Source organism: Cervus elaphus, chromosome 20, assembly GCF_910594005.1.
Source record: "Cervus elaphus chromosome 20, mCerEla1.1, whole genome shotgun sequence".
NCBI classification, from domain to species: domain Eukaryota; kingdom Metazoa; phylum Chordata; class Mammalia; order Artiodactyla; family Cervidae; genus Cervus; species Cervus elaphus.
The window spans coordinates 129,000,588-129,022,740 of NC_057834.1; the positions used below are offsets into that span (position 1 = coordinate 129,000,588).

The following is a 22,153-nucleotide window of genomic DNA, read 5'->3' on the forward strand; positions in this document are numbered from 1 at the left end:
TCTGCTCTCCTCCACAGTGTCTCCATTCACAGGCAAGCACCAGGTGTTTCTGTGAGCACTGGAGGCTACACTACCTCCAGATCTCACCTCCTCCCAGCTCCAGTTATAGCAGGAGGTTCCCCCTTTTCAGTGAGAGGTCTCATGCCATCCCATTGGCTCCAACTAGTCACATGACCAGCCTCCAAAGCAGTGACTGGCCTGGGGGTGGTGAGTGAACAGTCCAGCTAGAGCCGGTAGCCCTACCGCTCAGAGGCTGGCCGTGGGGAAGGCAGCGGAACCCAAAGGAAAACTAGAGATAGTTGCCAGAAAAAAGGCAGTGGCTCCTGGGGAGCCCTCCCCATGACGGCCCCCGCGGTCCCACTTTATGGCTCTTTTAGGCCTGGCCCCTGCATGAGCCTCTGCCCTGCCACCAGCTGCCCTGGTTCCTGCTCATGTCATGCTTCTGCTGTGCCCACTGTTTCTTGCCCTTCCCAGAAGCATCTGCCTTCTGACCTGCCTAAGCCCTTGGGCGTCACCCAGGACGAGTAGCTGTTTGAAGGCAGGGATTCAGCCTCCATTCACTCAGCAGTTGTCAATTAAGCACCAGATACTGTGTTAAGCACTGCTGATACAACAATCATCATTTCTATTTCATGAGTGCTGTGCTGTCTTTTTTTTAACTGAAGTATTACAATGTGCTTTACAATTTTGTGTTAGTTTCAGGGACACAGCAAAGTGATTGAACTACACACACAGACACACACACACACACAGACACACACATATAATATTGAGTATAGTTCCCTGTGCTGTAGAGTAGGTCCTTGTTGATTATCTGTTTTACACATAGCAGAGTATATCTGTTCATCCCAAACTCCTAGTTTATACCAACGCCTCTTTCCCCTTTGGAAACCATAAATTTGTTTTCTGTGTCTGTGAGTCTATTTCTGTTTTGTAAATGCGTTCATTTGTATCATTTTTTTTTTTCAGATTTCACATGTAAGCAGTATCATGATATTTGTCTTTCTCTGTCTGACTTACTTCACTTAGTATGATCATCTCTGGGTCCACCTACATTGCTGCAAATGGCATTGTTTCATTTTTGTGGCTGAGTAATATTCCAGTGTGTGTGTGCGTGTGTGTGTGTGTGTGTGTGTGTGCATGTGCGCGCGCGCCTCTGTACACCACATGTTCTTTATCCATTCATCTGTTGATGAACATTTAGGTTGTTTCCATGTCTTGGCTACTGTAAGTAGTGCTGCAGTGAACAATGGGGTACATATATCTTTTTGAATTAGAGTTTTCTCCACATACATGCCCAGGAGTGGGGTTGCAGGGTCATTTGGTGACTCTGCTTCTAGCCTTTTAAGGAACCTCCATGTTGTTTTCCATATTGGCTGCAGCAATCGACATTCCCCTCAACAGTGTATACTCATTATCTCATTCAACCTTCCTATGATTCCCTAAAGCAGGGACTATTACAGCCCCAGTTTTAGATGCAGAAACTGAGATGCAGAGCTCATCAGTGGTGCAGCCTCAGAGGGCATCAGGATCACGGCCCCTCGTGCCCACAGTGCCCGGCTGCCTGACGAGACAGCACTGACCCCTGTACTGTCCTTCCCTCCCTCCTCCTGTCGCAGCCTGTGACCAGCTGGCGCTGGGGGTGGTGGCCATCTTCGGGCCGTCCCAGGGCTCCTGCACCAATGCCGTCCAATCCATCTGCAACGCGCTGGAGGTGCCCCACATCCAACTGCGCTGGAAGCACCACCCACTGGACAACAAAGACACCTTCTACGTGAACCTGTACCCGGACTACGCCTCTCTCAGCCACGCCATCCTGGACCTGGTGCAGTACCTCAAGTGGCGGTCGGCCACCGTGGTCTATGACGACAGCACCGGTGAGTAGCCACGCCTGGCCACACCGAGAGCAGGAGGTGAGGGTGGCAGAGCCCCAGGATCAGGTTCTTTGCTGCTCGTTCAGCTCAGCTGCCCTGTCCACACTTGGACCCCAAGCCTCATCCAGTCACACTGATGCTCGCCCTGCACTCACCCACAGCCCCATGCACACCAGCCACACACCCAAGCCACTTCAGGCCGCCCTGAACTGCCTCCGCCCCAACCCTGGCAGAATGCTCCAATCTGCACTCACACCTGCATGGCCACACCCACACCTGCCTACACCCTCACATTCACACATTCTCACCAGAAGCACTCACATCCAGCTCTGCGCTGTGGGGCTGTGAGTGCAGACTCTGGACTCAAACCAAACAGTGCATGATGCCGGCTGACCCTGCACTTAATAGCTGAGCATCATGGAGCTATTTCCTCTCTGCCTCTTTCTTTCCAAAGACTCAAGTCCCAAGACGTTTCTTAGCCCTGCCTCTTAGAGAGTGACCTTGGCAAGTCACTTAACCCATCTGGCCCTGCTCTGCCACGTGACAAGTCAAGAACTACAGCAGCCAGTTTGGAGAGAGCCCTCCAGCTCTCGGCTCCCTGTGATTCGATGTCAGCTCTTGATTACCTCCTAATGGGGAGTCAGGGTAGTGGGCAGAGATTCCCTCGGAAGAGACGCTCAGAAGTTGTTTCATTAACTCGGGATTCAACAAGCATCTCTTGAGTTCCTGCTCTATCTGAAGAGCCAGACAGGAGATCCTGGGTGGCAGAGACCCCTGACCCCTGCTCACTGCCCCAAACCATCGAGAGGCAGTGCTGCCCAGCTCCAAGTCTCAGCCTGTTTTGCTGCAGCCCTGTAGTTTTGTCTGTCTTCATGTACCACTATGAATGAGTGTCTGTCTTGGAGCCTGTTTCTGCCTCCAGACCATGAACCTTCTGTGCTTCCGGCATTTAGCACAGCACCTGGTATAGTGAATACTGTTTAAATATTTGTTGAGTTGAATTGAGCTGAAAATAAAATGGAAATAAACTATAATTAAATATGGCAGGAGATGGCATGTTGGGCACTGGTAAGGAAGAAGACATAAAGATGAAGTCATCCCGTCTTCTCTTGAGAAGTTAGTCATATTGAAGGGGAGTGAGTGCCCACCCAGAGCTCACTGGTCTTTTCCAGGCCATCAAAGCTAAGAACCAAGTGGCATGTTTATACAGTCAGAGCTAGAGGCACTTGGTGAGGGGAGGCTCCATGACCTTGGCTAGTGTGGGCTGACACCAGAGGAAGAGCAGGGTGAGCCTGGCCTTGAGGATGGGTGGACAGGAAGAGGAGTCGTTAAGGCATTACCCGAGGGAGGAACAGCAGGGGATCCCAGTATGGTAGGTGGGAGGAAAAGGTCAGATACACAGTGAGTATCAGGCTGTGGTCTCTGCAGTCTAGCTTCAGAGTTCAGGCTTTATCTTGTAAGCATCTGAGGACCACTGGGTGTTGCTGAACAAAGAAGTAGAATAATAAAAGCAGAGTTTTAGAGGGTGGCACTGACAGCTAGGCAATTTGGCCACCTGATGGGAAGAGCTGACTCACTGGAAAAGCCCTTGATGTTGGGAAAGATTGAAGGCAGGAGGAGAAGGAGATGACAAGAGGATAAGGTGGTTGGATGGCATCACCAACTCAATGGACATGAGTTTGAGCAAGCTCCAGGAATTTATGATGGACAGGGAAGCCTGGCGTGCTGCAGTTCACGGGGTCACAAAGGGTTGGACATGACTGAGCAACTGAATTGAACTGACAGCAATGTGCAGAGAGTTAGAGGGAGAATGTGGAGCAAGAAGACTGGGGTAGAGGTGGCTATATTGGTCCAGGCAGGCACAAAAGGGTTGCTTGGAAGAGAACTTGGGGCCAGTATGGGAGAGAAGAATTGGATATCAGCAGATCATGTTGAAATTATGTAGGAGTGTCATGGGCAGAGTGGCCACAATAGACACTGACATAAACTGCTGCCCAGCAGGACTGGGGCCTCCATATGCTGGATGCGGATAGAGAGAGAGGCTTTGCAGAGGAAGATGCTGTGGCATCAAGGTGGTTGCCAGTGAGACTGGTCTAAGCAGATGCTGAGATCTGGAACCTCCTCTCCCCATGGATGTCTAGCTCTGACTATATGTACACAATACCTGATTCTTGGCTCTGATGACCAGTGGCTTCTGGGTGGGCACTCACTCCCGTACAATATGATTCACTTCTTAAAAGAAGATGGGATAGCATCTTCATTTCTTCACCTTTTCCAATGCCCAACACACTTTTCCCTTCAGTATTTATTGTTTAATTCAATTTTGATATTTAATTCAACTCAACAAACATTTTATTTATTTTTTTTCAACAAACATTTTAAAATGTAGGGTAGTCAGTAATGGAGCTGGTTTAGTTAAGAAGACAGTTAGTACTAGGTATTCAGGGTTGGATTCAGTCAAACAATAATATAACTTTGATGAAGAATAGTAGTAGTAAGAAGTATGCTCCCAGAATCAGGATATTTCAAGGGGACAGCTTGTGGGTCATCAAACCCATGAATTGGGAAGCACTTGACTGTGTTTGCTTTGGGGGTTGTTTCCATTAGGATATTTTGGCTGTGAGTAACAGACAACCCAACTCAAACTGACTGGAGCAGTAGCCACTTAGTTATCTCACTGACAAGAAGTCTGGAGATGGGCCTTTCCAGGACAGGTTTAGGAATTCATCAGAGTCAGGATGCTGGATCAGTGTCACTGTAGTTCCCTTAACTTTCCCCCTCGTGGTCACAATGAAGATGCCGCAGCTCCAAATATCAGATCCTCACATGATGACACCCCAGGCAGTGGGAAGGAAAGAGGTAGAAGACAAAGCGATTTTTCTTAATGTGATTTGTGCCTGTTCAGGGAGGAAAATCCGTCTCCAAACCTTCCAGCCTTCCACCCCATACAGTTCACTGAGTCTGTGCCCACTATCCTAAACATCCCATTCAGATAGGAATGGGACTGCTGCTGACTGATTTCACCTACCATGAGTCATTCCTTGGGGCTGGCACACAGCCACGCAAACAAAATCAATGGTTCTCTTAATATGCTAGAAGAGGGGACATCAGTTACCTATTTCGATAATAATTCTGTGTAACAAACCACCCCAAAACAATGTGGCTTGAGATAATAAGCATTTGTTTAGCTCACAAGTCATAGAGTCAATGACTGACTGTGATTGGCCAGGCAGTTATTCTGGTCTCAGCTGGATCACTCCCCTGCCCGGGGGTCGACTGAGTGTTGGCTGATCTAGACTGGCCTTAGCTGAGATGATGGGGTAGCTGGGCTCTCATCCTCCAGCAGGATACCCCGTGCATGTGGTCATGACGATGGCAGAGGTGAAAAGAACAAATCCAGGGTACAATTCCATTTCAAGTATTTGCTTTAGTCATGCCTGCTGACACCCCATTGGCCAAAGCAGTTCACACAGTTGAGCCCAGTGTCGTGGGTAGAACAAGTCACCTGCCCAGTCAGAGGGCACTGCAAAGTCACACGGCAAAGGATGGGGATGTGGGGAGGGGTGAAAGCTGGAGTCATCACTGCAATCCACTACAGGGAGAACTGCTTTAAAATGCACCTGGGATCTAAAGAATAGATATGACCAAGTGTTGACACAGAGAGGTCAATGGCGTGAAAAGAAGAGTTGTTACGTACAGTTCCCTAGAAGCAGAAGGGGGCACACCATGGCACCTAGGGCCACATGCAGGGCTGGTCAGGAGGTAGGAGCAAGGGGAAGACACAGGCAAGAGCCTTTATTACTTATTCCCTGGTGGCTCAAGTGATAAAGAATTCTCCTGCCAATGCAGGAGAAATGGGTTTGATCCCTGGTCCAGGAAGATCCCATGGAGAAGGAAATAGCAACCCACTCCAGTATTCTTACATGGAAAATCCCATGGACAGAGGAGCCTGGTGGGCTACAGTCCATGGGGTCACAAAAGAGTCAGACATGACTGAGCGACTGAACAACTATAATATTGTCCCTATTACTACTACGTGGAATTTGTTAGGTGCCAACATCCCATATGGGGTAGGAAGCAAAACACAGATTTGGGAGTTTGTGACTGAAGAGTTTATAATATGACTTTGGTGTGCCCAGGAAAACACAGGGTACTAGGGATACAAACAACTTTGGTCATTAGTTTGGCCCATGATTTCAGGATGCCAAATCATCAGTTACAGAATATCAAGAATGATTATTCCAGGGACCAATGGTGTTTGCCCTTTGAATTTTGCCATGCAAACCTAATCTGTGCAGAAAGCCAAATTTATATCAAGAATGAAAGGAAGGGGCTTAGAAAAAGCTAGGGTAAAAAAAAAAGGCCCAGCCTAAGAGCCCAAAAGATTGGGTCTTGAATTTTGACCCCATTGCTAACATTCTGCAGAATCTTGGGAGGATCACTTAACCTTTATGGGCCTCAGTTTCTTTATCTGAATATTGGAGCCAAAGCACCTACTCTGTATGTCTTCTAGGACAGGGAGATGGTTAAATAAGGTAATGAATGCAGAAGTGCTTTGTAAGTGAAAAGTATGACTTCAACAACCATGATTCACTGCAGATATTTTGAGAGAGATTGATTAGGGAAGCAGCCAGGAAGGAGTGCTCATCTCAGGCAAATGAAGAACCTAGTCTTTTGCTGGGATGGGCTAGGATGAGCCTCTGGTCTCCTTCGGGAATACACTGATGGGAAGGAGTTCTGACACTTGCTGCGAGAGAATGTGGGTCACTGTGCATTACACAGGGCGATGAACTTGGCTGACAAGAAAGCTCTGACGGCTCTCCTCCAGGAGCCACACTGTCCCTGCCCTCCTGTCCTGGGTCCCCAAAGCCCACGTGCCTACTGATGCTGTGCCTGGGTCTGGAAACTAAGCCCGTACGAGCAAAGTGTGCACTCAGGGCCTTGCAGAGTAACAGGTGTGAGCAGGCAGCAGCATTCAGCCAAACCAAGGGCTTCCGGGATTCATGGAGGAGGGAGGGCAAGGATGGGGGGTGTGTCTGGGGGGAACTTGCGGCCCTTCCCTCCTCTGCTAAGATTACCTGATATCCCCTTCCTGCCCCCATCAAGTCTGGTATTAGGAGGTACTGGGGTCCCTGTTTGGTCCAGATCCCTCCAGGGCTCCAGAGCCCTCTCCCAGCCACACACCTGGATCTGAGACCATCCAGGGGGCCAGGGGTTCGTGATGCCCACAGTCATGGCAAAGTTTGTTTGGAAGCTCTTTGGGAGGCTTGGGTCCCAGAGAAATATTTCTGTCCTCCCCAGCAGAGATAACTCCCTGGTAGCTCAGATGGTAAAGAATCTGCCTGCAAAGCCAGAAACCCAGGTTCGATCCCTGGGTTGGGAAGATGCCCTGAAGAAGGGAATGGCTACCCACTCCAGTATTCTTGCCTGGAGAATTCCACAGAGGAGCCTGGCAGGCTACAATCCATGGGATCACAAAGAGTCGGACACTAATGAGTGACTAGCACACACCACAGCAGAGTGGAAAGAAGGATACCAATCAGCTTGCTTTCCTGATGCCAGCCTTCAGGAATGGGAATAAGGGGCTCAACAGACCCAGGTGTGTGTGCCAGAAGTGGCTTTGGAAGCCCAGACTTTTTGTTGGAAGGCTGGCAATGTGGGCTGTCTGTGTATGAGGACTCTGTCCAGATAGGAACACTGCAACAGCTGATCATGAACTTTAATCCATCGCAAACTAGCTTAAGGAAAAAGAGAAAAAAAAGCAGGGGATGGGGTTGAGGGATGGATTCTGTTGATTTCCTTTACTGGAAAGTTCAGGAATGATTTTAGCTTTAGAGTTGCAAACGAGTATCTTTAGGGCTTGGGCTTCCCAAGCGGCACTATTGGTAAAGAACCCGCCTGCCAATGCAGGAAACGTAAGAGATGCGGGTTCAATCCCTGGGTTGGGAAGACCCCCCTGGAGAAGGGAATGGCAACCCGCTATTTGCCTGGAGAATCCCACGGACAGAGGAGCCTGGCAGGCTACAGTCCATAGGGTCATATAGAGTTGGACACGACTGAAGCGACTTAGCACACACACACATCTTTAGGGCTTAATTCCTTTCTGTGTGTCCTGACTTCTGCCCTGTTGGAATCCTTCTCAGGTTCTAAGTGGTGATCTCCAGACTCACTCCCCCCCACCCCAATTTGGAGTTAAATTTAAAAAGAGTTATCTCTTACCAGTTGCCCTGGCACAATTCCTGGGAGTCATCTGATAAGACCAACTGGCATCTCACATCCGTCTCTAAGCCCGTACCTACGCCTCAAGCAATGTGTGTGCTGATTGACCAGGGTGGGGACAGATTCTGTGTCCCTAGCGTGGGAACAGATCCCTCCCGAGTCACGTGGACGGAGTGTGGGGGAGGAGTTGTTCCCTGAAGGAAAATCAGAGTGCTGTTAGCGGGGAAATGGAGCATGGCTGAGTGGACAGTGCAGCCAGGATGAAGACACCAAGCCCTGCGTATGGGCAGTGAGCCCAGCAGGTGGGAGGGGCCGGCCTGCCCGGGACCCTGGCCCAGTGCTGCCGCAGCCCTCCCTAAGGAGGGCGGGGCTGTAGAGACCAGCAAGCAAGCAGGCTTGTTTCCAGGCTAAGCACAGAGGAGTCAGCAAGAAGGGACCTTGAAACAGGGACGGAAATGAACTTAATTAGACCTAAGCAAGCCATTTGTCTCCAGGAAATGACATTCAGTTTTCCCTGGAAGTCCCCAGATTAAGTGGTTTTGCAAAATGCCAAGGTGGAGGATGGATTTTTCAGTGTAGAGAGAAGAAAAACAGTAGCCAGTCCAATTATGGAAATTGATGTTGAGCACAACCAAAGGGCCAGGCCCTATGCTGGGGAGGTGTGGAGACCTAGCCCCCGTGATGTTGAAGAGCTTGTGACAGGACAAGGAGAGTGAGATGAGGTCAGAGGAGGCGAGTACTGAGGGAGGAGGCCACCGAGTTGGTGGGGGCAGGGCGGGGGGGTGGCAGGATGGGAGTTGGGTGGAGACAGCTTCTCCGGGCAGAGCAGTAGGGGTAGGCTTGGTAGAGGAGGTGGTTGCACTGAGCCTGGAAGAACGGGAAAAGTTTACAGAGGGAGCCGGCTCTTGGGGGTTGGGGGTGGGTCGGTGACTCAGCACAAATACCGCCTGGGCTTACCTGGTCCAACAGTTGGTACAGCTGAGCCTGGAGCTGCCACTTGTGCCACATCCTGGCAGCAGGTTGCTGAGGCTGTTTAGGAAGATTACGTCCCGTCCTTTGCAGTGTTGTAGGGGGCGGGTGAAGGAGGAGGAGGTGGCCTCTAATTCAGGCTCCGTAAGCCTCTACACCCACTGGGTTAGAGAGAGCAGGTGGGTGGAGTCAGTGGGGATTTGCTAGCTGTCTGTGCCTGCTTTTGAATCTACAGGTGTGTACACATTATCTGTGTACACACCTTTACCTACATGTGTACGCATGTGTCTATCAACCCAAGCATGTGTCCTGTCTGTATCAACATGCATGTGTCTGTGTAAGCATGGGTTTGTATGTGCACACATGTCTGTGGGTGCACGGGTCTGTGCCCCAGTGTGCCAGGGCCTGTGTCTGCACATGTGTGGTTGTGTCCATGCACAAATCTCCGTGGGCCACACGTCAGTGTCTATGCGTGGTTGTAGACCTGTGACCACCTGAGTCTGTGGTATCTGCAACTGTGTGTCCATGTGCTCACGTGTGTCTTTTGTGCCCCGGGACCTCTCAGGGCTCATCCGACTGCAGGAGCTCATCATGGCCCCGTCAAGGTACAACATCCGCCTCAAGATCCGCCAGCTCCCCCTTGACTCTGACGACTCGCGCCCGCTGCTCAAGGAGATGAAGCGAGGCCGGGAATTCCGCATCATCTTCGACTGCAGCCACACCATGGCCGCCCAGATCCTCAAGCAGGTGTGTGAGCGCCAGCCAGCGGGAGGGAGGGTTTGGATCTGCCTGCCATTTGTCCCAGCCACCCCCATTTCCCAAACACAGCCTGATGTCAGCCAGATCTGAGCTCGATCCCTAGTCTGCCTCTTTCTGGCTATATGACCTTGGGTGGTCACTTTACCCCTGTGAGCCTCAGTTTCACCAGCAGCAAAATGGGCACACTGGTCTTGACACTCCGACTTGGTGTGAGGATGGGATGAGACGATGGATCAACTGCCCAGCCAGGTCTGGAGCACAGAGGGTGCTGAGTAAATGATAGTTTCCACATCACCTTGATGCAAGTGGGAAGCAGGGGCTACTGAGGGGGCATAGAACACTTGAGGAAGCACAGAGAGACCCAGGGGTATCGGGAACAGTCTCCAGACTGCCTCTTCCAGCCACGAATTCCCTGTGGCCTGTGGCACTCGGGGTCACTCTCCGATCACTGGGAGGTTTATCGAGGCTCCGCGTGCCATCTGCTCAGCTCTGCAGTGATGGTGGGGGAGGAGAGTGGCTTGCAGTTCTGGCCGCGCCTCCATTCCCGGAGAGCCCAGCGTGGCGTGCTGGGAACCAGAGCGAGCTCTGCCAGCCACCCAAGAAATCAACAATGAAATCGCTCACAGCCCCCTCTGGGGGTGTCGCAGCTGAAACCAAAACCACTCTGATTCGAGCCAGTGCTTTGTGTAAAAGGCAATTGTGTGGTCCCAGGAAGCATCCCTGGTAATTGGAGGAGGCAGTCTGTGGGGCCTTGACGCATGACCCCGGGAGAGGCAGGTGGCAGTGAGGGGATGCAGGGATGCCAGGGGAGAGGTGCCGAGCTGGGGCCAGGAATCTATTCAAGGCCTGACACCTGCCCCCGCCCCACCAATCCTGCAAGGGGTGCCAAGCGGAATAGCGGCCTGGGTCTTCCCCAAGGAAGCCCCCCGCCAGGCACCTTCGCACAGCAGCTAAAAACTCGGTTGAGCGCATGAATCCATCCGGTTCCTGCCCTGGGGCGTGGTGGACCTGAGAGCGAGTGGCCCCGCGGTCATCCCCTGCTCTATAGATGGAGTGAACGATTCCTCCTTCCTCTGGTTCTGGAGAATTCGGTGAGACGAGTGAAGGCAGGAGTTCGTCCTTGTGCCCAGGGCACGGTCAGCACTGCATGTGGCACATCTTTAAACTCAAAGCGGAAGAAGCAAAGCTCCCCGAAGTCCCTAACCCTCGCTCTCTGGCCCATGGCGCCCGGCGCCTCTCTCCTTTTCCAGGCACGTGGAACCAGGTAATAAAGACCACCACTGCTCATGTTCACTGAGGATGACTCTGTGCGTGTACACACACCCCTGGGAAGTGGGGGCGATTATCCTGCTTGATTTACCAGCAGGGAAACTGAGGCTCCAGGGGAAAGTCCTAAGCCTGAGGTCACCCAGCCAGAAAGTCAGAATTCAGTCCGCAATCTGCTGACTTGGAAACCCCTAGAACTGAAAGTGGAGATTCTGTGCTCAGCTTGACCCTGAACTAAACCAAGCTGAGCGTGATGGTAGACCGAGGACTGCTGGAGCCTTTCACCTGCAGATGCAGGCTGTGAATCCCCTCCAAGACCGGGAAGAGATGAGAGGCATTTTCAAAGTATACTTGACCTCCTGACATTTCCCCCTGAGCACTATGTGCGCCTGCATTCTGAAGAACTCTGTAGAAAATGCATTATGGTCATTAGTATTATAGATTATAGACTTCTAATAAAATACATAATATAAAATGTAGACTTCACGATGGTGTGTGATAATAATTCACGCAGCCACGTGGCCTGCTGTGTGGTCAACCAGCACCCGGGAAGCAGAGATGTCTCAGCGCTTCCCACTGGGGAGCCTCAGACCAAGGATAGACCTTGCTCTTTAGGTCTGGTTGGGTTGGTGGGGTCTGGGCTCCCACAGACATCTTTCTAGAGCCAGGACAGTGGGTTCAGCTGAGTGGAGTCAGGGCACTAGAGAAGCCAGTGTTGGATGGATTCCATCAGCATTTCTCCGAGTGCACAGACCCAGAGATGCTTCCTAAAAGGCAGACACCTGGCCCCCACCTGGCCCTGCAGAATTTCGCATCTTTGGAGAGTGCGGCCCAAGATTCTGCACTTTAATGTGTCCCCTGTGATTTTGCTGCACACTCCGGTGTGAAGTCCCCAGCTGTCTGCCAGTCGGTCACCATCACAGTCAAAAGGTAGTCTCACAGGACATCCCACTCCGAGCATCCAGCCTCCCCCAACCCACCACCAGCCAGCCCAGGCTGCCCCTGTCCTCACCCCCAGCTCCCCAGGGTAGAGAGAAGGAGGGGCTTCTTGGGTGTTCCCTGCAGGGTGCTGATGCTTTGCTCTCTCACAGGCCATGGCTATGGGCATGATGACCGAGTACTACCACTTCATCTTCACCACACTGGTAACGTACCTTTGGGTCCTGGCATGGGTCAGGGTGGGGCTCCCTCAGAACAAGGTCAGCCTTGGGGGGCGGGGGGGACAGTTGCTACAGGATATTCAGGCTAGACTTGCTTCCTAAGGCTGTAGGCGTAACCCCAGACAAGGGCACAATTTGTCTCTGTGGCCCACCCACTTTAAGAAGGGGCATTGTGTTGTGACTAAGGGTAGGGACTCTAGAACCTGCCAGTACGAACACAAGCCCCTCTGCTCGCTGGCAGAGAGACCTTGCAGAAGTCAGTTCTCCCTCGACAAAACGGGCATGATCGTAGCTCCTACCTCCTAGGACTGTTGTGGGAACTGAGTGAGTTCACGCACTGATGCACTGAGAGCATTGCCTGACTCGTGTGAAGCGCTGTTATTAAGACAATGACCCTTGGCCCCTGGCCCACGCACCTCCACACAGGTCTCAGGCCTCACACAACAATAGGAGCTGCCACTTTGGATTCCTGCGGCATCCACACTTAAGTCTGCCCACTCACCGTCAGCCGGGCCAGCCCACCTGCAGGCTCCAGATGGGTCTTGTCCAAACCGTGAGAACATTTAGGACCATTTAAACCCATTAGGATAATTAGTTGTGGTCTGAGATCAGCAGAATAAAGAGATCCCTGTGCCAAAGGGGCACCGACTCCCAGCCACCCTGTCTTGGAGCCAAATGCCCTCAGATGTCACTGGGCCCCAGGTGGACTCTTCTGCCCAGCCCAGGTCTGGGGCAAGTGACAGCATCTTTAACCATCCTGTTGATAAAACTGTCTCCTGAAATCTACATCGGACTTGCTGCTGCAGCTCTGCAGGCCTCTAGCTGTGTTCCTTCATTCATCCAGCACCTGGCTAACATTCCTTACCCAGGGCCTGTGCTAGATGTCTCAGGATGCCTGATGCTGAGGCCTGCCCTCAAGGAATTCCCATCCTGTCCAGTCTGCATCTGTACATCTAATTCATTCAGCAGACTTGTGCCATCACATGCCTGGACAGATTGCCATGGGGCACAGTGCAAGGAGGCATCAGATGCCACAGGGCTGGTGGGAGGTGGGGAATTTCAGACTGCCTTTATAGGAAAGAAGATGCTTGAACTGGGCCTTGAAGGGTCAGAGGGAATTCACCAAGGAGAGAGAGGAATGATATTCCACAGAGAGGAAACAGCGTCAGCAAAGGTCAAAGACAGGTTAGCTCTTCAAGGTTCATTCTGGTTGAGTCAAAGTGTCAGGTGCTCAGTCAGGTCTGACTCTTTGCGACCTCATGGACTATAACCCACCAGGCTCCTCTGTCCATGGGCTATTCCAGGCAAGAATACTGGAGTGGGTAGCCATTCCCTTCTCTAGGGGATCTTCCTGACTCAGGGATCAAACCGGGGGCTCCTGCATTGCAGGCAGATTCTTTACCATCTGAGCCACGCTCCTCCTTTATGTACTGGTTGATTGCCAGAGCCAATTGTGTTCATCTCTTCCCAACTCCATATTCAATGACATCACTCAGGTAGCTTGAAATTAGCCATGGCAGGAGTATTCATACTACAGAAGTTGGCAGATGCTACAAATAAAAGACACTTTCCTACCATCCCCTGAGAGCTGGTTATTAAGCATTTCCCAGCACACCGCTGCCTCTCTGCACCCCCGGCCACTATACCTTGTACTCATGTCTGAGTCACCTTGCTCCCTCTCCTGATCCAGAGCTCAGATCTGGGGACCTGCCAGGAGCCATAGTGGGAGAAAGGGATTCTGGAAGCTGGTGACTGAGACCAGGCATCTTCTTTCCCAATTCCCTTTTGGAATTCTATTCACCCAAGCTGGCTTCTCTCCTGGGAAGGTCATCGGAGGCTGGGGATGAAGCCGTCAGATCCCCAACATTCCATCTGAAGCTAGAAGCAGGGAAGAAGAGCAAGTCTGGGAAGGTGGGCACATTCCAGGGATCCCAGGCTCCCTCTCCAGGTGTGGCAGCCCTGGCATTCCCCCACTGGGCTCCCTGGGTGCTGAGACCTCTGCGCCCTTAGGGGTCCCCACTAGCCCTGTGCTAGTTCAACACGTTCTTCCCACACTTCTGTCCTGCTGGCTCACCTCCCTGAGTCCTTGCTGCTCTGAGTTGCTATAACAGAGCCTTGGAGTCCCTGTAGGAAAATACAGGGGAGGAGCAGGCAGACCTCCCAATGTGGCCGTGGTCCCCCTGCAGACCATGCCCATCCCCCTTTCACATTACTGTCCAGCACAGTGATGGGAGAGCAGGTCTCAGAGGCACAGATAAGGATGAGAGTTGTTGCTCCACCACCTCTTGGCTGTGCCCGTGGGCAGATTGCTTAACTTCCCTGGACCTCAGTTTCCTTGCCTTTCAAGTGGGAATAATTTGTGATGCCTCTAGGGGTGCACTCCGGGAGTTGGTGATGGACAGGGAGGCCTGGTGTGCTGCAGTCCATGGGGTCACAAAGAGTCAGACACGACTGAGCGACTGAACTGAACTGAACTGAACTGAACTAGGCCTCAGGGGTTTCCCTGGTGGCTCAGATGGTAAAGAATCCGCCTGCAATGCGGGAGACCAGGGTACGATCCCTGGGTTGGGAAGATCCCCTGTATTATTCTTGCTGCCTGGAGAATCCCCATGGATAGAGGAGTCTGGCAGGCTACAGTCCATGGGGTCGCAAAGAGTTGGTCATGACTGAGCGACTAAGCACAGCTCACAGCTATGCCTGAGAGCCCACATTTAGCCTCTTTTGGTTTCAAACGAGCAAACCAAAACTCACTCAAGTAACCTCGAGTCACTGGGACTCAGGAATGAACTATGAGGCCGTAGAGCAGATGTGGGGGTGGTCCTGGATCCAGAGCAACTCTGGGCATCATGGGTTTATGGTCCAAGCCTCTGCCCTGAGACTCAGCCAGGCTCCTCCATTCCCCTCCCTCGGCCTGATGCTCCCTCCTCTCTCAGCCTCAGCTCCTCCCTTGTGATCTCTGTTCAGCTCATCTCAGCTGCCCTGGGATCATCACATCCCAACAGACCCTCCTTTCAGTCAGGTCAAATTTCAGACTGGTCAGGTACCAGTCAGGGCACTATCTAGGCATTTGGGGCTCGACAGTTCCTTCTGGAATATCCTGCCCAGTATACAGGATTTAGCATCCCTTTCCCACTTATTGATTTTCAGGCTTGCTGACAAATAAATGCCATCCCCACATTTTCTAATGTCCCCCAGGATAGGGGCTGAGTCATCAGCCAGTTTGTAGCACCCCCCTGAGAGGTGACCCCCTTGGCTAGCCAGCTGAGGTCTGACAGTGGGAGGCAGAGTACAGTGGATTCACAGAATCTAAGGCTTGGCCACCAAGCAGAAGGATTAGGGCACTGAGCGGTCCCTTTAGAAGTGGCAGAAACAAAATCCACAGATCTCATTCACCAGCCCTGAGTGTTGCCCCCTCATCCACTGTGTCCACACAGAACCTGTGCTTAAGTCTTCTCTGGGCCTTGCTCCCAATCCTGGCTCCAGACAGTCTATTAAAATCTCCACCTGGCTCATGCCCTCATTCCGAGACCAGAGGGGTGTCCCCTCAGGGAGCTGAAGCTTTGAACTCTCAGCCCCATGGTCTGACCTGACCTTCTAGGCAAGACTCTGGGGGAGGTATAACCCTGGTGACACGGGTGGCTCCCCACATTAATGGCACTGCCAGCATGGGGTCAAGGTTGGCGGTCTTGGAGGGAGGGGCAGGGCCAATGTATCCTTGCACCCTGGGGCAGTATCCTAGCCACAGAGAGTGTCTTCTTTCCCTAAATTTTTATGTTTTTGTTTGTTTTTTTGTGGGGGTGTTGGGGGGTCTTTTTCCTTGAAACATGTGAGATCTCAGTTCCCAACCAGAGATCAAACCCACACACCCTGTAGTGGAAGCGTGAAGTATTAACCACTTAACGCCCAGGGAAGTCCCTGCTTCCCCTGCTTTTGTGTATCCTCAGTTCAATCATTCATTTACTCACTATCCAGCAGCCATTTACAGACGCTGTCAAGGTCCCAGGTACCGAGCCAGACACTTAGGTGGGGGGTGGGGGGGTTGTCTAGAGATGGATCCAACACAAGGTTCACCAGCTGGTAGGCGTCCTCTGTGCATATAAGAATCAAGGATAGTGCCCAGTTTACCTCTGCATCTCCAGTAACCAAATAGAGCCTGGAATACAATAGGTGCTCATTCATGCCTGAATGAATGAATACAATACAAAGTAGAAAGTAGTCAGTGAAATTAGCATCCTCATAGCAAGAGTGAAGACCATGCACTCTGGGGCCCATCTGCCTGAGTTAGAATCGAGATTTCTTCCACTTACTTGGGCAAGTTACTTCACCTCACTGTGCCTCATTCCCCATCTGTAAAATGGCCACAGCAACAGTCCTGCCTCATAGAACTGTTACGCTGAGCATTAAGCAGGTATGCTGACATCAGTAAAGTTCTATGGAAATCGCATGGCATTTAGCACTGTGTAAGCAGAGTACATCATGAGAAACGCTGGGCTGGAAGAAGCACAAGCTGGAATCAAGATTGCTGGGAGAAATATCAATAACCTCAGATACGCAGATGACACCACCCTTATGGCAGAAAGTGAAGAGGAACTAAATAGCCTCTTGATGAAAGTGAAAGAGGAGAGTAAAAAAGTTGCCTTAAAGCTCAACATTCAGAAAACTAAGATCATGGCATCTGGTCCCATCACTTCATGGGAAATAGATGGGGAAACAGTGGACACAGTGTCAGACTTTATTTTGGGGGGCTCCAAAATCACTGCAGATGGTGACTTCAGCCATGAAATTAAAAGACGCTTACTCCTTGAAAGGAAAGTTATGACCAACCTAGACAGCATATTAAAAAGCAGAGACATTACTTTGCCAACAAAGGTCCATCTGGTCAAGGCTATGGTTTTTCCAGTGGTCATGTATGGATGTGAGAGTTGGACTGTGAAGAAAGCTGAGTGCCAAAAAATTGATGCTTTTGAACTATGGTGTTGGAGAAGACTCTTGAGAGTCCCTTGGACTGCAAGGAGATCCAACCAGTCCATCCTAAAAGAGATCAGTCCTGGGTGTTCATTGGAAGGACTGATGCTGAAGCTGAAACTCCAATACTTTGGCCACCTCATGCAAAGAGTTGACTCATTGGAAAAGACCCTGATGCTGGGAGGGATTGGGGGCAGGAGGAGAAGGGGACGACAGAGGATGAGATGGCTGGATGGCATCACCGACTCGATGGACATGAGTTTAAGTAAACTCTGGAAGTTGGTGCTGGACAGGGAGGCCCGGCGTGCTGCGATTCATGGGGTCGCAAACAGTCAGACACGACTGAGCGACTGAACTGAGCTGAACTGAAGAGTTAAATAGATCGATAAAATAACTCCTGCTTATATTTTTTACGTGCTTAGCATACCCCATTTCATCCAAAATTCAGAACAACTCTCCTAGGAAGGTATGACTTTTCCAGTTTTACAAAAGAGTAGAAACTGAGACTCAAAGAGTCTGCTCAGGAAGAAAGGGGAAGAGCAAGGGTTTTGACCAGTGGGGGCTGTCTGACTCCAAAGCCCTCTGCCAGGCTTGTAGCAAGAGCCTTCATGCAGTGTTGCCTGGCTTCCTCTGGCTGGCTCAGGCTCAGATTCCACAGGCCATGATGGCCCATCACGTGATTGACACTAATTGGGGGACAAAGCCTCCACAAATCCCTGCAGCACCCACACTTCACAGGTTCTAAAGCCCTTTCTCCACGTTGCTGATTTTCCTTTTCATGGGGCAGTTTGTGACTGATGGGGAAACCTGGGACCAGAGAGGTTGAGTGAGCTGCCCCGAGCCCCACAGCAGATCAAGGACAGAAACCCTGGCTCCTGACTTCTTTTCCAGCCTACTACCCTTCCTCCCCCCACCTCTCTGAGGGTCAGGGAGAGCCGATCCTTCTAGAGACACAGTTGCTCCAATATGAACAGTTCTGCAGTGGAATATGTGTGTGTTGGAGGGGGCAGGTACCAGGGCATCTCCCAGCAGCTCCCCATATGCCAGGGCATCAGCTATGTCCCCCGGGTCCCCACGTCCTGCTTCTGGCTCCGGCTCCAAGGTCCTCCTTCCAGCCCCATTGGTTTAGGAGTCTACCTCGTGATTGTCCCTCTTGGTGCTCATTGGTTAGTCGAGGCTGTATTTGGGAGGGCAGTGGCATTTGACATTTATCTCCTTTGCTTTAGGAAACCCATGTCACCAATTCCTCGCCTCGAAAAAATTCTCCAAACTTGCTTCTCCCACGCAGAAGACATTTTAATTACCCCAGCTGCCATTATCTGTGCCAGCCAGCTTTGAGCCATTCCCAGATAACCCCACGTTAATCAGCCCCAGCTGAGCCCCTGGTCCATGTCATGTGTAGGTAAAAGCCTGGAGGTGAAAAAAGAATTATAATAAATTAATAGATAAGCAATCACAATTAATGCCACTTCCCGGCAATAACAGTTATATCATGGGAAAGATATTTTCATCTGTCATTCCTTAAGGCGATGTTTTCTGAGCTTCAGCTTCTACCCAGTCAGACCCATGGGGTGCTAATGAATTAGTCTATTATGTTATGCTGAATGTTTCTAAAAGGTCCCTCGTCGATACTGAATTCAATGTGTCAACATTTGGCATGGAGAACAGCAACTTTTTGCCAAGCAGCAAGGTTGTGCACAGTTCACTGTGTACGGCACATGGGGTCTCAGCCCAGGGCAGTTTGGAGAAAAAATTGGAGCCAGACAAAGAGGCCTCTTTTCCAGCTGCCCGTTGTCACTGCCCTCAAGTCACAGGGATGGTGGCACTCGGTGCCACAAGCGCTGCAGCACTTTGCAGCTGAGCCCAGGCTCAGAGTGACAGGGATGAAGATGACCTCAGCAGAGACACCCCATCATGCCCCCTCCCAGGCTGTGACTGGCCACCGCCACTGTGCGAGTGTCAGCCAACCCAGCGCTGCATCTGGAAACTGGAAGGGCTGATGTCACCAGCACCCAAGGCCCACCAAAGCCGGAGATGCTGCCCTCCCCACTAAGGCCAGAGGGCCTCTGGTCCTCAGGGAAGTGAGCCAAGTCAGGGAAGCCCTAAGTAGACTCGTGATGGGCATCTTTCCGGCTTTAGGTATCAGCACTGAATTGGAGAAGAGACTGAACCTCATTACAGGGGAAGAGGGAGAAGGGTGCCCCCTGGGGGCAGATCTCAGCTTTTCTCTGTGTCCCAGGCAATTCAGCTCTGGCCCCAAACTTGCATTTACCACTCTACAAAGCAAAATTCCCTCCATCTCCCCAGACCCACCTTCTTCAAAGGCAGTTTAGGGAAGATCTGTTGTTTCTAAAGCAGTCCCCTGAGGGGCTCATCCTCCACCCCAGGCAATTTACCAAATCACTCCTAACTTCTAGCCCCATAGAAAGCTCCCTCTGAGAGAAGGTTATGAAATTCTACTCTCTTATTTCCAGGCTCTTCCCAGAGAGCTACCCAGCTAGCTGATCCTTCTATCCACTGTGATTGATGGGAGTATTTGGTATGGGAGCTTCTAGGGGAGACCGTTGCAGACATAGAGAGTTATCATGTGTGGGATGGAAGCCAAAATGTCCCAAGATTAAGAGCAGAAGCACCTTTGACCCACCCGATCATGTATCTAGAGTAGTAGTCAGGGGAGGCCTCCCAGAAGAGGTGACACTTGAGCTGAATCTCAGAGTGGACCCACTCAAGAAGGGTTGAGAAGACAGATGTTCCAGCCCAGAGATAGATAGAGGAGCACACACAGAAACACTGGCACAGAGAAGCCGCATGATGGGGAAAGGGGCCACGAGGAACAGGGAAGGGAGACGGAAATGGTTCGGTGCTCCTGGGGCAAAAAACTGAGAGGGGGTGGGAAGAAAAGTGAGGCTGGAGGGGTAGAGAGCCTCGCAAACTACACTAAGGAATTTGTGCTTTATTCTGAGAAGGCAAGGAGGAGCCATTGAAATATACCAAGCAGGGGAGTGGCAGGGCTGGGTTTATCCCTCAGAAAGACCCCTCTGAATGCCATGTAGAGGGTGACTGGCATATCCACTGGGTGGGAACTGAGGGGTGGTCAAGGTCATGGGACAGAGGGCGGGCTTGGGAGCTGGCAGGCTGGGTTTGACACTGTTCCTCCCAAGTGTACAACCGTGAGCAAAAGACCTAACCTCTCTGCGACTGAGTGCCTTCCTCTAAAATGGAGTGATAGTAACACCTTTCTTGTAAGGCAGAAATGTACATTTAGTGAGTTAGTATACATAAGGCACTTAGAAACTGTTTTGAGGTTTGTAGGTGCTCAGTAAATGTTAGTTCAACGTGATTGTTTTTATATTGCCATGAGGGTAAGGCAGGAAAGATGCAACTCAGGTCTGCTCGTCTCCTCCAAGAACCCAGTCGTGTCCTGGGGGGCAAGTCCAATAGCTGTCACAACCTGCTTCCAGAGAAGGCAGAATATGAATATTTATCAGCACTTCTGTGATGTCTGCCATGCACCAGACATGTTCTAAGCATGTCTATTCACCCATTTCTTCTTCAGGATGACCCTGTATGGCAGGTGCTATTTTCATACCCATTTTGCAGATGAGGCAGGTGAAGTAAGGAGAGCAGATGGCCTGGCCTCACAGTCTGTGCTCATAACCATCACCTGGGGCTGCCCAGTGACCCGTTCTCAGGGAGCCGCTGTGGGAAGAGAGGCCTCTTTCCTGTGTGTCCCCTGCCTTGCTCTCCCTCTCTAACTCCACAGGTCTCCCCGTCTAAGCCCAAAGCCGTCCCTGTGTGTTTCCCGGTCCAGAGTAATAGCTTAGATGAGCGGCTTCTCAAAACGCAGATTGCAGCCCCACCCCACATTCTCAATGGCCCATGCTTTCCAAAACAAGTTCTCCAAAAGCAATACTGATGCATATCTTGTGTTTGGCAACCACAGGGGACATAAACACGGGAATTTTTAAATAGAACAGACACTGGGTACTAGTAAATGTATACAACCAGCTGTCCAAAAGCGGGGAAAACCCAGATTTGTAGTGCTTGCCAGTTGTCATGGTATGAATTCTCCCACCATGGCCAATGTCAAGCCACCAACGAATGTCACTGAACATAGAGTCGGGAAATGCTGATGATTAGCTCTTACAAGCCAATGGGAGCCAGCTCCAACACCCCACTGAGCTGGACCTGGGAACAATTTCTGCACTGCTTCCATGAGCTCTGACACCTTAGGCAAAAGCCACTTCACCCCTCTGGTGCTTCTTTCCTCTGCAAAAAGGGAATACTACTGAATACCTACTTCACAGGGGATCGTGACAATCAGATGACAAACTCCACTTGAAGGGCGGAGCACAGTGCCCACCCTCCACTCCCTCCCCACTGAGACTGGGGCCACACAGACACCCTCTGGCCAATTCTACGGGGACTCCGCCATCTACTTCCACCCAGCCCCTCCCCCATCCCAAATCCTGGTCTTGAATCAGGGCCCCATTTGAGCAAGGCTGGGACTAAACGTTCTTTCCTGGGCTCAAAACTGCCCCCAGCCTCTCCCCTAATCGCTAAACTCTTAAAGAGGAAACCAATACTGTGTATTTCAGAAGGAGGCCAATTGGAGTTACAGGAGGAGTTCTGCATGAATTAGGAACATCTCAGAGACCAGAGGAAGCCAGCACAGAGTCAAAGAGCTGCTCTGTGGGCTCCAGGTTTTATCCCTCATTATCTTTCCATGAACCGTCATTGATTTAACTGAAGCTGGGACTGTGATGGGGCCAGATGTTTCTCCTGATGACTGCAGCCACGGAGAGAACAGCACACTATCCCTGGCCATTCTGACCCAGCGTTGGACAGATGGACTGAGTTGAGGGACCTGGGAAAGATGATGGGCCAGGTTGCGGGGGTGGGGGGTGGGGGCGGAGAAGGGAGGGGAACAGTGGAAGGCAG

The 22,153-nt window shown here is 51.3% G+C and overlaps 1 protein-coding gene across 5 annotated transcripts in view; it reads left to right on the plus strand.

Moving 5' to 3' along the window:
- GRIK3 (glutamate ionotropic receptor kainate type subunit 3) overlaps positions 1-22,153 on the plus strand; it is a 246,912-nt gene that overhangs the window by 155,173 nt on the left and 69,586 nt on the right. For all 5 annotated transcript variants that reach the window (XM_043877979.1, XM_043877978.1, XM_043877980.1 and 2 more), the window contains exons 3-5: positions 1,620-1,877; positions 9,628-9,809; positions 12,179-12,232. In XM_043877979.1, the coding sequence (XP_043733914.1) occupies positions 1,620-1,877; positions 9,628-9,809; positions 12,179-12,232 (494 nt within the window). The remainder of the gene's footprint in view (positions 1-1,619; positions 1,878-9,627; positions 9,810-12,178; positions 12,233-22,153) is intronic.